Source organism: Prinia subflava, chromosome 9, assembly GCF_021018805.1.
Source record: "Prinia subflava isolate CZ2003 ecotype Zambia chromosome 9, Cam_Psub_1.2, whole genome shotgun sequence".
Lineage (NCBI taxonomy): Eukaryota > Metazoa > Chordata > Aves > Passeriformes > Cisticolidae > Prinia > Prinia subflava.
In genome coordinates this window covers 5,813,727-5,829,573 of record NC_086255.1, presented here as the reverse complement: position 1 = coordinate 5,829,573, position 15,847 = coordinate 5,813,727, and the positions used below count along the sequence as shown (strand labels likewise).

General features: G+C 40.7%; 1 protein-coding gene across 1 annotated transcript; it reads right to left on the bottom strand.

Annotated features, from left to right (window-relative positions):
* Nucleotides 1-549: 549 nt before the first annotated feature.
* Nucleotides 550-2,767, bottom strand: PRLHR (prolactin releasing hormone receptor). Its single transcript, XM_063406446.1, has one exon. It carries the CDS (start codon nucleotides 1,582-1,584, stop codon nucleotides 550-552), a length of 1,035 nt encoding a protein of 344 aa, XP_063262516.1. The 5' UTR covers nucleotides 1,585-2,767.
* Nucleotides 2,768-15,847: the final 13,080 nt, after the last annotated feature.

Here is a 15,847-nt window from a genome sequence, read left to right as displayed (position 1 = left end):
AATGGAATTCATCTCAGCACTGACAAGGCTGTGAGGACAATGCAGCTGACTCGCAGCAGGATCAGCGAATTGGGGCTACATGAGACAATGACCCTAACACAAAAAGAACAACAGGAATGTTGTGAGTCCTCTACCCTAGAGCCTGTGCTGAGGAATGGACTCTGGGTAGACACACAGATTTAATAAATTTAATAAAAACACCCCCTCTTTAAGATATTTAGGTTTCATACTTATCCTTGCTTCTCTTTGTCCCCAAACCCCATCTCCGCCCTGGCAGTAATATCCAAAACAGATAGGAAAGATCTCTGTATCTTTTGTGCTAGTATCTCCTTGACTTCTAACTCCAATCAAAGAAACAAAGATATTTTTGAGGCATGACATCTGCCTGTCACTCTCAATTAGAAGTGGAGGTGCTGGGGAGGAGGCACATGGGACTTGTATTGTTATAATTGAGCCCTAAGGGCAAATGTCAGGAATGAGGACTAATTAAAAGTGGAAAAAACTTACAATGTTAATGTACAAAGGAGGTGCACTCCCACCAGCTCTCGTTTACAGCACCACACTGGCCATAATGCAGTTTGTAGCAGGTCCAATTTTCTTCTTCCTCCAGGCAAACATTTTTTTCAGCTCTCCCCTGAAGCTGTCATGGAGCCAGGCGTAGAGGAAGGCGTTGGTACAAGCAGACATCATTGCAAACCAGTGGCACAGCAGCTGGATGAAGTTGAAGTACTGCTTGTCAATCAGGCTGATGTCGATGTCCTTTATCACGTTGAAGATGTGCAGGGGCAGCCAACAGACTCCAAAGGCTGCCACCACCAAGACCAGCAAACGAAAAGTCTTTCTCCTCCTGGCACGGTCCCACTCTGCTTGGCCCTGGGTGACGTTGCCTGGGACTACACGGTTCTTCAGCTTGACTGAGATCCTCAGGTAGGACAGGGAGATGACAGCCAAGGGCAGTACATAGGTGATGATGAGGGTGCTGTAGGCATAAGCCAAGCGATCTCTTTTCCTGTGGAACCAAAACTCCTCACAGATAGAGAAGTCCAGCTCCGGGAACTCTGCGTGGTAGGTGTGGACCAAGGCTGGGGCAGCCAAAGTGCAGCTCAGCAGCCAAATAGCAGCCAGGATGTAAGCACAGATGGGGATGGTGAGCCTCCTGCGGAACGGGTACACCGTGGCACAGTACCTGTCCACAGCTATGACGGTCAGGGTGAAGACAGACACAAACACCGTGACAGGTTGCATCAGGAAAACAAAGTAGCACATGAAGCGCCCATAAACCCACCCCCGGGGCTCAAAGGCATAGGCCAGGGTCAGGGGCACGCAGGTCGCACACATGAGCATGTCTGAGAAAGCCAGATTGCCTACCAGAAAGTTGGTGACATTGTGCATTTTTTTTGTCTTGCAGATGACATAAATGAGAAGGTAATTCCCAATGACACCAATAAAAACCACCAGCGAGTAGCAGGGGATGATGAGTGGCTTGAAGGACTGAACAAACTGGAGCCCTGAGAATAAACTGCTGGTGTTGCTGTGGATCGCAGAGAGGAAGCTTTGGGAGGTTAAATTGTCCGAATTCATCATTTTCCTCCTTTTGTTGCCTGCCGTCAGCTGAGTGAAGTAGTTAGCACTGCTCTCAATCAGTGGGGATAATGAATGGATTCCTGCCTGTCCAGAGGTTACCACATGGATTGTAAACAAGCAGCTGTAAATGCAAAAGGTGAACTTGTAATCCTCGAGAGGCAGCTTTCAGCAATTCCTAAGAAAAATCAAATACAACCAATTCCCATTTAAGTCCTCCTGTATTTACCATTAAATCTAGCTTTTGACAGCATGCCACTTAATAAACATTTAATGCAGTGAGTACTTACTGCTGTGGGTTTTTAATCCCATATGATTTTCCTGTGGATGCCAAGAAGTGCCCTAGATGTCTGTCTTCTGCAAATCCAGGAGCCTGTGTGTGTGTCAGAGAGAGAAAGAGAGAGAGAGAGAGAATATATGAGTGAGGAAGAGGGCGATGCGCATTTACAAGCTAAGTGGAGATCACTGTTTTTAAACAGTCTTCACTACTAGGTTGTGACAGATTTGTGTGTAAGCTTTTATCCCCATTGGCTGCCCTGGGTATTACGTTGCTCTTTGTGTGTTGTTTTTTTTTTTTTACTGGTAGTAATTAGTTCTAGAACATCCTTTCAAAAATTCGCCTCTCCTTCCAGTGCATCTATAATTGCCCCTCACAGCTAAAAATCAATTTACTTTCATTAACATGAGCCTGCACAGTGTCTAATCCTAGATTCACTTTGCCAGAGCCCCCAGAGTGTCCAAAAATACCACCTGTAATTTTGTTGCTATAATGTGACTGTAAAATAGAATTTTAATCACATGCTGAAGGCAAATAAATGTTTATGCCACTAGAGGGTCTCAGCTATATATCTGTGAGTGAAGTTAGGATTAGAAATGTGCTTTTAGCTTGTAGCACAAAGGATCTTATTTTACTTAAATTTATTTTCCACTGGTGCTACAATGTTTGCTCACCCACTATGACTATTTTGAGTAGGATTTACACATCTTTAAAAGTAAACTAACACGTGTGAGCATCTCAAAGGAAATATTGGCATCCAAATAGGTTAAGATGTAAGGGTTTACCTGAAGAGAATTTCAGCAAATTGCTACTAATATTGCAGCAACACAAAAATATTTGGGGTTTTTCTTCATTCCTGCCTTAGATTTGTTAACCTTTTCTGTACCAGACAACAAATGCAAATCAGTCTGTAAAACAATCTATAATTGTTTTGCTTAGTTCAGATATTAGAAAGCAAAAAAAACAGGATAAGTGCTTACAGAACATTTAATTAGACATCCCCACCCAGCTCTTGTCTATTGTTTTAATTCTCCCTTAACTCTTCTCCATTTCAACCCAGGACCAGGACCTTATCTGGTGAAAAACAGTGAAAATCCATTGCATCCATTTGTACCAGGTAGAGAAACTAAAAAAACCCCCATGTAGCAGCCTAACTTCTGAATGCTTCAGAGCAGAGAATATTGTTAGGTTCTGCAAGGCACTCAGGAGATTTAGAGACAATTTTAAATCACAGTTTATGTTCTAGTCAGTCAGACTAAGGAAATATTAACCTATTATTTTCTAGGCGGCTATGGGCAGAACCATATCCTTTTGATTTGATGCCATTTGACATAAATCAGAAGTTTAAATAGATTTCATTTTTGTCCTACTCCTTTCCCTAATCCTAAAACAGAAGCTAATCTTGTGTAGCCCTTGTTTTGATCAGAGACATCCTGCTTGTGAAGGATGGGAAATTCAAACACAGCAGGTGCTGGCTCTGTGCTGCTGCATCCAGGGTTAGATTGTGCCATGGACTGGAATATGACTGTAATTCCAGCCCCAGGGAAGAACGAGCTTGTAGCCCCATTGCTCAGGAGTGTCATCCTTCACTTCATGGCTATAGTCACCTACTCATGACCCAGACTAAAAATGGGACATTAAAGCCCAATTCAGAGTCCAATCTCATCTCCCAGAGCTGTGTGGGACCTGGGGGAATACAGTACCTGTTTATCTCTACATACCCAAATCCAGAATTAGGAGAGGGACCTGAGGGCAGAGGTTGCAAAGAGGCAAGGAAATAGGAAATTCCTGCTGCTGTCACCATCCAGTGCAACCACACTGCTTGGTGATAAGCAGCGTGCTGCAGAATTCCCAAAACCCATGAATTCAATTGCTCCATTTAATGTGGGAGAAAAGCATGGCCTGGTTTAAAGCAGGATTGCAGTACATGGCCTCTCACAGGAGCCAAAACAGAAAAATGAAGGGGGGCATATGTAAAAGGCCTTTGTACTGCCCACATCCTTCTGGAGTGACAAGGCTTGTGCCAGGAAAGAAGCCTCACAATAGTATCATTGCAAAGAAAATAATTGAAAATTTCGTTTTTAACTAAGTGAACTTTTTGCTTCATTTCCAAGAGCTGCAGAGTAGATCCCATAAATATCCTCAATGTATTTCCTATGAGAAAAAGGTTTATTCTTCCCTGTGTGAGAAAAATCAAACACAGAATCATCAGAAGAAGCCTTCAAGGTCACCTTAATGCTCAGCTCAGAAAACTAAGCTTATATATTCTTTTATTTCAAGCTGTACCAGGCAATCTTCCTGCATTTTCCCTTGCCTTTAAATTTATTTTCTTCACCTCTGAAACCAGTAACCGGTACACCTTCTGTTTGAAGGCTCCCACCTATATCTCTTAGTGATTTTCTGTTTGTTTTGGCTTCAGGCAGAAAATGTCTTCAGTTCAGCTGTATGCCACAACCAGGGTCTGGAAAGATAATATTTAATAGGGGCTTGAATAGAAAAATATTCCAGCAATTTATCCCAAGGAAATAATCTTTTCTCCTTCTATAACTGCAAATATTAATTTTGTTTAGAATTTCCAAGGCTATCTGACAGAGTTCTTCCTGAGTGGACTGTGAGTCCTTTTCACATGCAGAATTTCCTCATTAAAAGAGAAAAGGTCACAGAAACTGCATTACTGTCATATTAGAACTATTTTGACCTTCCAGGGGTATAAGGGTGTCACACAGAGGAATGATTATGAGTGTCTGGTTAAAACCTTGGTCTTCCTTGAGCCAATGACAATATTTAGAGCCAGGCCAACACTTCACAGAAATGTTTCACAGCTGAGCTTTCACAATCTCTTGAACTAACCTGTCCAGCTCCACACAGAAACACTGAGTACAAACACTGGAAGTTGTTTTTAGGCTTTACAGACCAAAACATTTTCTTCTGTCAATAAAGTCTCACTGCTTCCGCTGTTAGTTTTCCATGTTTCTGTTTATTTGTCTTTTTTTCTTTTTTTCATAAACCACACATTTTTTTTTTGCATCACAAAGCTACTTTAAAAATTCTTTCACATTCTTCCAGGAATGTTCTGTGCAGAACAGATCAGGTTCTGCCAGAGCCTATAATAAAAACAGATGATTTGCATATTTTGAATGATGGGGGGCTGGGGGTTCCTTTACCAAATTCATCTTTTGGCCAGCAAGGGAACAAGATTTTACTTCACACAACAATTTCAAGTCAGGGCAACTTGCCCCTCCTCCATTTAAGCATATAAATGCATCCTGTCCGTCCCTGTTGACAACTGAGACATCACAGTCCCTAAAGTCTAAAAACTGTTTACAACTAAGGGGGGGGTTTGTTTATTATTTTAGTGGGTGGAGGAGGGGAGTGTTGGCTAGGATTTTTCTGGTTGTTGTTGCTTTTCAAGGCATCAAACTTTGATAAACATAGGGTTTAGATTAAAATCATTCACTATAGATGAAAAAGAGCACATAAAGCGGGGATCCTGTAGCAGTTTTATAGTAGGTTTTAGACTAGATTTAAGGACAGAAGAAAGCACACAAGAGAGTAGACAGAATAGGATACCAAAGGAAGATTTTGTGAAATTAACTTTTCATCTGTGTTGTCAAAATTATTTTCTCAACATAGAATATGTAGCAGTTCTCGGTTTGGGTTTGTGTAACTTATGAGGAATCATCATCTATACCAGAGCAAATATCCTAAGAACTGTGAGGCAGGCAAAGAACAGCAGCCTCTATGAAGAAATTGGACCAGAAGACAGAAACTATTCATGGTAGTGAAGAACCTTGTTTAGGATTGACCAGCCTTGGTAGCTCTTGTCATTTTATCATGTTAGCACAAAAAGCAGAACTGCACCAAGTAAATTCGGTAGAAACACCAAGTTTGGAATCAGAGATGACATGGCAGATGACTGTACAATTAAGCAGTGAAACTGTAAAAAGCTGAGGGAGAACAGAAGGAAAACTTGTCATAAAAGACAAAATCACCATAAGGTCACCATAATAAGAATTTTCACTGTGGCTTAGGACAAAGAAAATTGTGTCATGAGTCTATAGAAAGGAGCAGACAGTGCATTTGAAATGCAAACAATAGAAAATCTACTGCTCTGTGAGAGTTCTCAGGCTGAATTTGCCTCTATTTTCTTATAACCTCTAGACAATTTCCTTGCTATAAGTGTCTATTCACCAGAGCAGAATTGCACTGATTCTTTAAAAGCAGTGGGGAGGATGGTAAACTCCAGGGCAGTAAAACACATGTTTAGAGAAAGGAATAACGGTAATGAAAGAAAAAAATCACTTTGGGTAAATTTAGGATGGAAAGTAGAACACTTCTAGGTTGGAGGGCAACAAATTGCCCATTGTAATTGCTTGCCTTTTGAACAACCAGTGTATTATGTGATAAAAACATCCATGTGTATTGATTTCTCATGTGGGGCATGGGTTTCAGGAGGTTCCTTTCCATCCTTCATCAACACAGGCTTCAGACTGTACTCACTGCTACTTGAAAATAACTACACTATCATCTTTTTCAGCAGTATTCCTGTTGATAACAGGAAGATAGAATTCAAAAAATAGAATTAAAATTTATATACCTGCACACACACACACATAGGGACAGCTCACACTGAGTCTTAATATGTTTCTAGTATTCTTTGTCATTTTTCAATGGGGAGATTGTTGCAGTAGTGCCTGTGAAGATCTACTAGAACAGCACACAAATGCTTGCCAGACAAACTTTTCCTGTTGCTGGTCTTGGCACCTTCTCAGAGCAGCTGATTTACAAAGCAGGGAGAAAAGCAGGGTCAGGACAGTCACGCTGTAAAATCATTTCAGCCACAAGGCATTTCAGTCAGCACAATCACTGATTCTTCTTTCTCTGATCTGCCTTCCTGCAATATTGCTGCTGAGAGACTTGATACAAGCAACCCTTGATTCCCCCATATCCCCAACCCCTTAATATTTTCTTTCTCAGCCAAATCCATGCAGGGATTAATGACCAAGAAAAAGCTGATTTGTTTTGTTTTGGTTTTTTTTACTGTTGGTTTTAGTGTGCAGTTCTGAGGGATATTTTTGCTTCTGTATGTGTGTTCTGTTGTTGGGGGGCATGGTATTTTTAATTTCTAGAGTAAGCACAGGAGAAAAAGGTTGAACATTAGGATGACTAAAGAGGTATTTGTCTTTAATATGTTGCTTGAGCATGCTAAAGTAGAGTTTTGCTGTAGGGTCTGGCTAGCAAGTCTGACCATCTCTGAATTCACTGGACAGACAGAAATAGAATTTCAGATTTTTACTACTATTTTCAGATTCTTCTGTAAACCCACGACTGAAATGGTCCCTTATCATGTTACAGTAAGAGACAGCTGCTATCTTCAGCATTCCCATGGACAGGATGATTAAACAAACAAACAAACAGGCAAATCCCTGGGGCAAAATCTTTAGGAATATCAGAGCCAGAAGTTTTCTTCTTCATCCAGAACTGTAATTTTAGGCAATACTGCTGACACGTGGTGGTAAAATGTGCTTATTTGTTTTTATAGCTCGGTCAGAACTCACCTGGGAAAAGGTATCTGAATGTCTTTGCTCTAAAAGTTGTTACAAGGAAGGATAAAAATGGAAAAGTATGCAGGAAGATTTGCATACCCATCAGATCCAACAATTCATACTGCTCCAGAAAAACTGGCATTTCTCCTCTGCTCACACATCCTGAAGGGATGCAGAGTATAATAAATAAAATAAAAATATGTGCCCCGAGCCAGAGTAGACTGTGGGAATTGGCTGCCACAAACATCTGCATTTCGGATGCTGAGCCCTGGAGAAATTCTGTGTTCCTACTGTTCCCTGCAGCCCTGAACAGCCGGGAGTCAGGGTCCCTGCACACCCCAGGTCCTGCAGGCAGGTTAGCCTGGGGCAGCAGAGGGCTGCCAAGAAAACCCAACAGCTGAGGCTTGACAGGACAAAATGCTGCCCTGCCCATCACAGGGAGAAACAGTTCACCTCTGCAGTACCATGGGTGTGAGTGGAGAGGGCTTTGAGCACCTTCCAAGCGGTTTCCCGGCGCCTGCAGCACCGGGGACAGCGGGGATCTGCAGCACCAGGGACAGCTGGGATCTGCAGCACCAGGGACAGCGGGGATCTGCAGCACCAGGGACAGCGGGGATCTGCAGCACCAGGGACAGCGGCAGCTCCAGGACCACGGACAGCGACACCTTGAGCACCACGGACAGCTCCCCCGGCAGCCGCAGAGCCACCGCTTCACCCCGGGATGGCTTTGTGTCCCTGTCCTTGTGACGAGGCAGGACAGCCCAGAGAGCCCCTGGAAGGCAAGGACAGGGCTCTGAGAGCCACCCCTGTAGCTAGGGGTTCTCCCACCAACTACAAAGTGTCCTTTTCCCGTCAAAATCCTCTATGTGGAATCCAAGAAAAAATGTCAGACCAGAAGTTGTACTGAACTCTGCCCCCAGTGGGGATCTCTCCCCGTGAACTAAAGAAGGGAAAAAGCATTTCCTGCTTCCTGAATATCAGGGTTGATCCACAATAACTAAGCGTGCACAAAGAAAGCAGAACAAGGAATTCACTCCCTGCTTGCCATGGGCAGGCAGGTGTTCAATCATCTTCAGGAAAGCTGGGCTCCACCATATGCAGTGGCCACCTGGGAAGACCAACGCCATCACTTCCAACATCCTCCTTCCTTCTTTCCCCAGCTTTACCTGCTGAGCATGACACCATAAAATAGAGAACACCCCTGTGGACAGTTAGGGTCAGATGTGTCCCCCCAATTCCTTGGGGTTGGGGTGAGGAGCAGAAGAGGCTTTGACTTTGTGCTGCTCAGCAGTAATAAAAACCTCTCACTTTATCAACACTGTTTTCAGCTCAAATCCAGCACACAGCCCTGCATCAGCTACTGTGAAGAAAATCAACTCTATCCCAGCAAAACCCAGCACACTGCACATTCCCAAAGTTGGGTAAAGGACAGAAGAGATCAACAGCTACCTGATGTTCTTTAGCAACCACGTTGCCATAAGCAAACTTGCTGATTTCATGGAACAATGAGCTCAATTAATACTTGTCAAAGAGAAAGGAAAAAACCCAGAGGACCAAAATCATTCCAGCTGCCCTTAGTTGTTTATAAAAAATAATAAAATCCAACTTCCATTTAATTAACTATTCCACTAACAACAATCTGCCTGAGAGCTTTAAAAGCTCTTAATACTAAAGGTTTGTCTGGAGGACTGTCATCTAGTTTGATTATAGTTTGCATAATAACATTATGTAGAGATAAGAACACTATTTAGAATTGAGTTGTGCTGCTCTCTCATGCAAATTCCTGTTTGAAGAAAAAAAAAAAAAAAAGAGGATAAGAGAGATTGGACTTTCATAACCTACATCATCAGAATAAAACAAAATTTAACAGAACTTCTAATGAAGCCTTATGCATGTTTGCAGTACAGTTACATTAATAACAAGGAAGGGACATTTTAAACAATAAAATAAATTTTTTTACAGCATCTTCACAGCCAGGCTGGTTTATAATCATCTCCCTTCAAAATGTATAGATCCATATTTGCTCTCAGGACTATTCCCTCACTCTGTGTGTGTGTGCATTGATCCCTTCTACCTACTTTTCAACACCTGGGTTTATTCTCTTTCTTTGTCTGCATTTCTCTTCCACAGTAGAATTTGGTTGTTTATTTTTCTGCTCAGAGTAGCCATTAAAGGCCTCTACTGTCAGGTGAGTAAAGTCAAAAAGGATCAATATGGAAGAAATTAGAGGAACGTAGAAGATGAATGATCACTTCATGATGAATCCTACTTACATGACTTGCCCCCACACACCACTTCTGCTGTTGATTCTTTCATGTTATTCTGATATGTGCAGCTGGTTAAAAATGGCAGCATTACTGACTAAAGACTCTCTTCCTGTGAAAATCAATGAGAATTTTGCTGCAGATTTCAACATAGTCCAGTTTCTCCCCTGCCTTTTTCTCTAACATATTTACTTTAGAATGTTTCTCTCCAGCTCAGCCAGCTTCCCCCATATTTTTGTCTAACATAAGAAGTTTGAAACCACAAAGACCATCAGATTTCCTTTACTGTGACTCCTTCTGTCCCACCTCTGTCAGCCCCTCCTTTGGATACTCTTCCACTCTTTAATGAGTCTTACCAAGGAGGAATCCAGCCCCATCTACAGAGTTCCTCCACTCATGTTTGTAAGTCAAATTTTTCCCCATGGATATTCTCCCATTACGTGATTGTTCTTAGATTAAGAGTTTAATTTCATAGTAGCTTTCCCCTAATGTTTTTCTTAAAGAATTGTTTTGTTTATTTTGTGACAGCGTTTATGATGGGAGAATTTTTCTTATCCATGGGCTCTGTCAAGTACATGAGCAGCACTAAGAGTCACAGGTTAGCTCTAATGTTATGAACACTCCTGTTTCAACTGAATGCACTGAACTCCCATCAATTAGAAGACTTCAACATGCAGTTGCTACTAAAAATAACTGTCCCACAATGTATCCATTTTTCCACAGGTATTTTTATTCCAAGGAACAAATTTGTTTAACTTTGCAAGATTTCTAGATGTCTGTTTTTCATGGTCATTCACTTCAGGGCTGGATGTGATCACCCTCTGATGATGATGGTGAATACTCATCAAACAGAGCAGCTGAGAGCCTTAACCTGGAATATTTTTTTCCTAAAATCTTGCAGTTAAGCACTGTAATGTCAAAATAGCTCACAGATGAGAGCCTGGATGAAATCTGTGAGGTCCAGCATGCCCCAGGTGTTTACAATTCTTACATCACTTTACGTATATTTTGTTTCATCACAGCAGCAAAATAAATCTTTCCTGTTAAGAAACATAAGTGTTGTTCCAGATATTTCATTCCCAGTAGCAGTGAATCATGAGTGCCATATCCTAATTAGAGTAATCTAAAAAAAACCCCATCAAGGTGAGCTGATACATGTTATATAGGACTCATTTATTATTTTAACCCTATTGCTCAAGCAGTTCTCCAGGTGTTCAGAGGGACTTTCAGTTGAACAAGGCAAGACCTGCCCAAACAGAAGACATTGCAAGTGTAACAAGCCCAGAAGCTCACAGCATTTTAAACATGATAAAGAACAGGTCTTTCTGACACTGAGCAAAGATCACTGTCAACTCCACACCAGGGAGGATGACACTGAGGCTGGGTAATTTTTACCCTGGAGCAGGATAGATATTCCAGGTAGAGCTGACAAGGGAATCCAGATCTGCTGATATCTTATGTAGGCAAAACACCTTTCCCTACTACTGTGTGAGGTGTCATCATTCAAGAGGAACAAGAAGACAAGAATTTCTAATTAATCATTCTCCCTTTCTTCTGTTTCTTTTCCAACATTCTAAAGCCAGATTTGAGCAGAGAAAATCAAAATATGCAGCTCTAGGCAACAAACTACTCCAAAACCTTTCCTGAGGATGTCCACAACCTTGTACTTTCAAAAAGGCCAAAACTCTTTTCTATATTAATAATGGTTCCTATTTTTGTTCTAGTAGGAAAAAGAGCTTTTAAGCCTGCTTAGAGTTTTACTTAGCAGAAATATTATACAATATTCTGTCTAACAGAAAATTAAGTAGGAAAAAAGCCCCACTGAATTCTTGCCTCTGAATTACTGTTTCAGAGCACTGAAATACTCTACCCATTCTTTGGAAAGCTTGGAGAGAAGTGGAGGACCTCAAAAACAGTAAAGAAAGCATTGTTGATGGGGGGTGATTACATAAGATGTATATTTAAAAGCTCAGAAGGACCGAAGTACCTGTATTTATTTAAGCTTTTCTTTCTTTGTTGTTGTTTCCATTGAGTATTTTAATTCAAAAATACATGAGATCTTCTAGAATATTCAGGAAAACATTTCCATTCTGTTGAATCTTGAAGAAACAGCAACAGTTTCCATGTCAAAGGAAGTGAAATACTTGGAGGAGCTGTGGGATGACAGTGACACAGAGGTTTTGCAAGGCCATGTGTCACAACCTTTAAAACAGAGTGCATCCAGATCTCAAGCCAGAAGAAATCAAGAGAAGTAGTGCACCAATAGATCAGTGCTCACACCAGCTGTTCCTAATGTACAAATCTCAATTTTCAGGGTAGAGTTTGAAAAATCTCAACCTTTGTTCTAATTTATAGTGAAAATTAAGAGCTTTGAAATTATTCTTAAACCATTTTTTTCTCCAGTTCCCCTGAAGCACGTCACCCCACAAAGCTCCAGTGAAGTCAACAGCTCAAAGGAATGTGTTTCAAATCTCTTCATTTGTATCCCTGGGAAAATGGAGCTGCCATGAATCTGGAGTGTGAATACCTGGGGTGTATTCCTCAGTCAATACCTTTCTGCATCTCAGACTCAAGATCCTATTTCAGTCTGAAAACTCCATCTTTGCCATGGGTGCAATAATAACCCCCCTGCATTCTGGCTTTAAATATTCAAGGCTGTAATTCCCCTTCACATGACCTCTGAACCAAACCTACATAGCCCTGGGTTCACACCTCACTTCATGACAGAAAGTTTTAACAAATTGCAGTGAAACCTCAATAGCTGAAAGCAAGACAAAAGCATCTTTTAATCGTCAAATTAGCTGGAGGGAAGAGCTGGAACTGCTTTCAGTCAGAAAAGAAGGGGAAATCATTAAAGGAAATCATCCCCTTTTCTTTCTCCAAGTAATTAGAAGAACCATCTGTATGTTCATTTCACTACAGTGAAGGGTGTGGATTAGCATTTCAGAGAGATTTAAGTTCAACCAGCAATACTTTGATGTGTTAACGTGAATGATGGTAAAATTTCTAAGGCTTTCAATTTTATACAAGTTAAAAAGGGTACACATGTCACTTTCCACTCACTCTTTTTAAATGTCTATTCAGCAGAGCCAAATTTACATTCAGAGAAGTTTCCTTTTATCTCCAAAAGCATATTTAAAAATAATATGTTCCCATTAAAAGAAATGTATTGTTTACAGAATGCCCAGCTATAATCCTATGGATTTGTAGACTATGCAGCATGCACTGCCAGAGTGAAATGAAAATTGTACAAAAGGCTGATAAATAGAATCTAGATGTAAATAAGCTAAATAAACCTTTTAGTTATGACACCTTTTACTCAGTGGGAAAAGTAACTTTTCAAATATTTCTTTGGTGATTTACCAAGGTATAGGAAAATTTCAGGCACAAAGTAATAAATAACTAAAGCACACTGAAAAGTGAAAATGAAGTACTACAGGCCTAGTTTCACATATATAAAACAGCAATCTCTAATGTGGGACCAGCTCTGGTTAATCTGGAGACAAATCTTTCCCATTATTAGTTCTCCAAGTACTATAGAAATCTGCACTTGACCCGAGGCAGAATGGAAATTATAAGATAATATAATAGCCCCTATAGACCTCATAGATAAAAGGCCATGGGATATCTAAATCATTCAACCAAGACCTCTCCATGATTGAAATTAAGTCCTATGGATAAGTGAAGCTGAATTCAGTTATCCCAAGATCCTTTGTCACCATCCACTTCTCTTAATATATTTGTTCAGATCATTACACAAAGTTCTGTCTATTTACCAAGAAATGGTAAACTCCAGCTACAGCAAGATTAGAATTACCCTCCATGAGCCCAAGTCTTTCCTCATCATCCATTCTCATAACTAATCAGTTAACTGAAAATAAAAATGCACATTGAGGAAAAAGAGCGTTGAGACTCGGCCACATCTTTGAATTTCCCAGCCATATCAAGAAAATAGCATATTTTCTCATGAAACAAAATGAAATTTCCAAGTAAAACCACAATACTCTAGATCTGGGCATTGCAAAACACTGACAGCTCTCACCATTTCTCACAGAAATAATTAGGGAGGGGTCTCAACCCCCCATTACAAATCTCTTCAATACCTTTGCTCCAAAAATGAAAACAGAATATGGAGGTTGTTCAAAACATGAAGAACTACAAGGGAAGAAAGAAGTAATTTATTTTGCTGCATTAATTTTGTAAAAGATCTGATGTCATGGTGTCATTTTACACCCGTGTTGAGGAGTCTTGTTCTTGAGTTCTACAGGCCAAGGATTTTACCAAGACAATATTAAAATGAGGTGGCTATTGATTAATTCAATTTCAATTAAATGGTACATTGTGGCATATCAACCTGATTGAATTTGAACATATACACATACCCAAAAAGAAATTATAATCTGTAATATCTCTCAGTGTTCATAAGAGAGTTTTCTGGTAAAATAGATGTCAACTAATAAATATACTATGATACTATTTGGCTGAATTTATTCCAGTGAGATGTATCTCCCTGGGTTCTGTTGAATGTGACACTTAGAGAAGGTAGTTGAAAAGCAGCAAAATACATCTGTTGAAGGGTTTGGAACTCAAATTTATCAGTCCCATATCAAATAGGGTTTTGTTAGTTCTGGGGGTTTTTGCTATTCTATTAAAAGCAATTTCTTCAAAACTTAATATGTTTCAGGATTATATTCTCTGATTAACAGACTTGATTCACTTACTCAGACACTCTTTAATTCACTTTTTACTGTATAGCATATAACTTCTTCCTCAAAAGGGATGAGAAGGTCAAATATGAACGAGCAGAGTACAATAATTTAGTATAGCCACACAAAACACCCCATTACCAACACAGCAGTTTCCCTTCTGTCCCATTTCTATCTGAAATTAATGCTGATTGACTACGATGTATCGCTGTAGACAATGCCCCATTATCAGCAAAGACAGTCTATAATTCATAATGAAGCAATTTCAGACCCACTTGGAATGCTTTTTGCACTTAGTTATTCTTTTCTTTTTTCCACGTTCAGCATGAGTTGTCTCTTCAGTCTAGCAGCTGCACACAGACTTAATTTCACTTCACTGAAATTACACACTGCTCAGAGGCTGCCAAAATGCTGCAGAAGCAGTGAGGAAAAAGCAAAGATGAGCAAAGAGATCACAGGAGCAGCGACCAGCTGAAAAACCTGCTTAGTGCCAACAGGGCTTGGAGGAAACCTTCACAAGCGTTTGCTCATTTGTTAAATGTGAAAGAGGAACAAAGTTCTGAGAGCCTGAAATGCAAAGCTGGGATAGCTACAGGTCCTGGCCATGGAAAAGGCACACCTAGGCTGGGTCAATGATTTTCATGCTCCAGGTTTCAGGTATCAAACACCTTGTCCATGAAAAGAAGAGAGAGGTTTAGAAGGCTCTGCAGAGAGCGTTTGGTGCAAAGGAGAGGGCAGGAGAAGGAGAGTAGATTCCCTTATTTTTCACTACACCAGACTGATAGAGTCTCCCAAGCCACCTAATAGGGCCACAGCCTTGCTGTTTATAGCCACCATCACCCCTGGGAGCACAGCTGGAAAGAGCCTGAACCCGCTGCCACAAAGGGCTGCAGCTCAGTGGCTCCCAGAGTCTGAATGTGTGGTAATTAATTTAGCTGGAGAGACTAAAATTATTCAGCTGGAAGAACAAGACATTAAATGCAGCCAGAGAAAGAGTTATCCTGCTGTGAGACTCAAGCTGCTTGTAGGGTATTTTTGACACCAGGCAGGCACAATGTGGCCTGCACTATCCCCACACATGATGAGGTGTTTGGAGTCTTCCTTTTTAGTGATCTTCTGTCACTTAAACAATTTAGTGTCCTCATTATCCCAGACATCTACTTAGTTATTCCATAAAAAACAGAATTACCAAATCCTGGTCACATAGATAGATATCTGAGATTTCTCACACCACAGCAGCTGTCTCAGAACTCATTTCCTTTATGACCTTCCCACCACATTGTTCTGGGCTCCCCATTAAAACCACCAACTGGTGAGGACTTGCTGGCACTGGGAATCTCTCATAGTAAAGTTAATATTAGTGATGGAGATGAAAAGACACTGAGTAATGAACTCTGCTGTGGAACTCATTTGTTAACCAGATGTTTGCCATGTTTTCTAATCCCAAAGTAACATAATCTGTCACAGGAACTC

Excerpts from the sequence above, each read along its gene's own strand:
- PRLHR (XM_063406446.1), bottom strand. The coding sequence starts at position 1,584 with ATGATGAATTCGGACAATTTAACCTCCCAAAGCTTCCTCTCTGCGATC.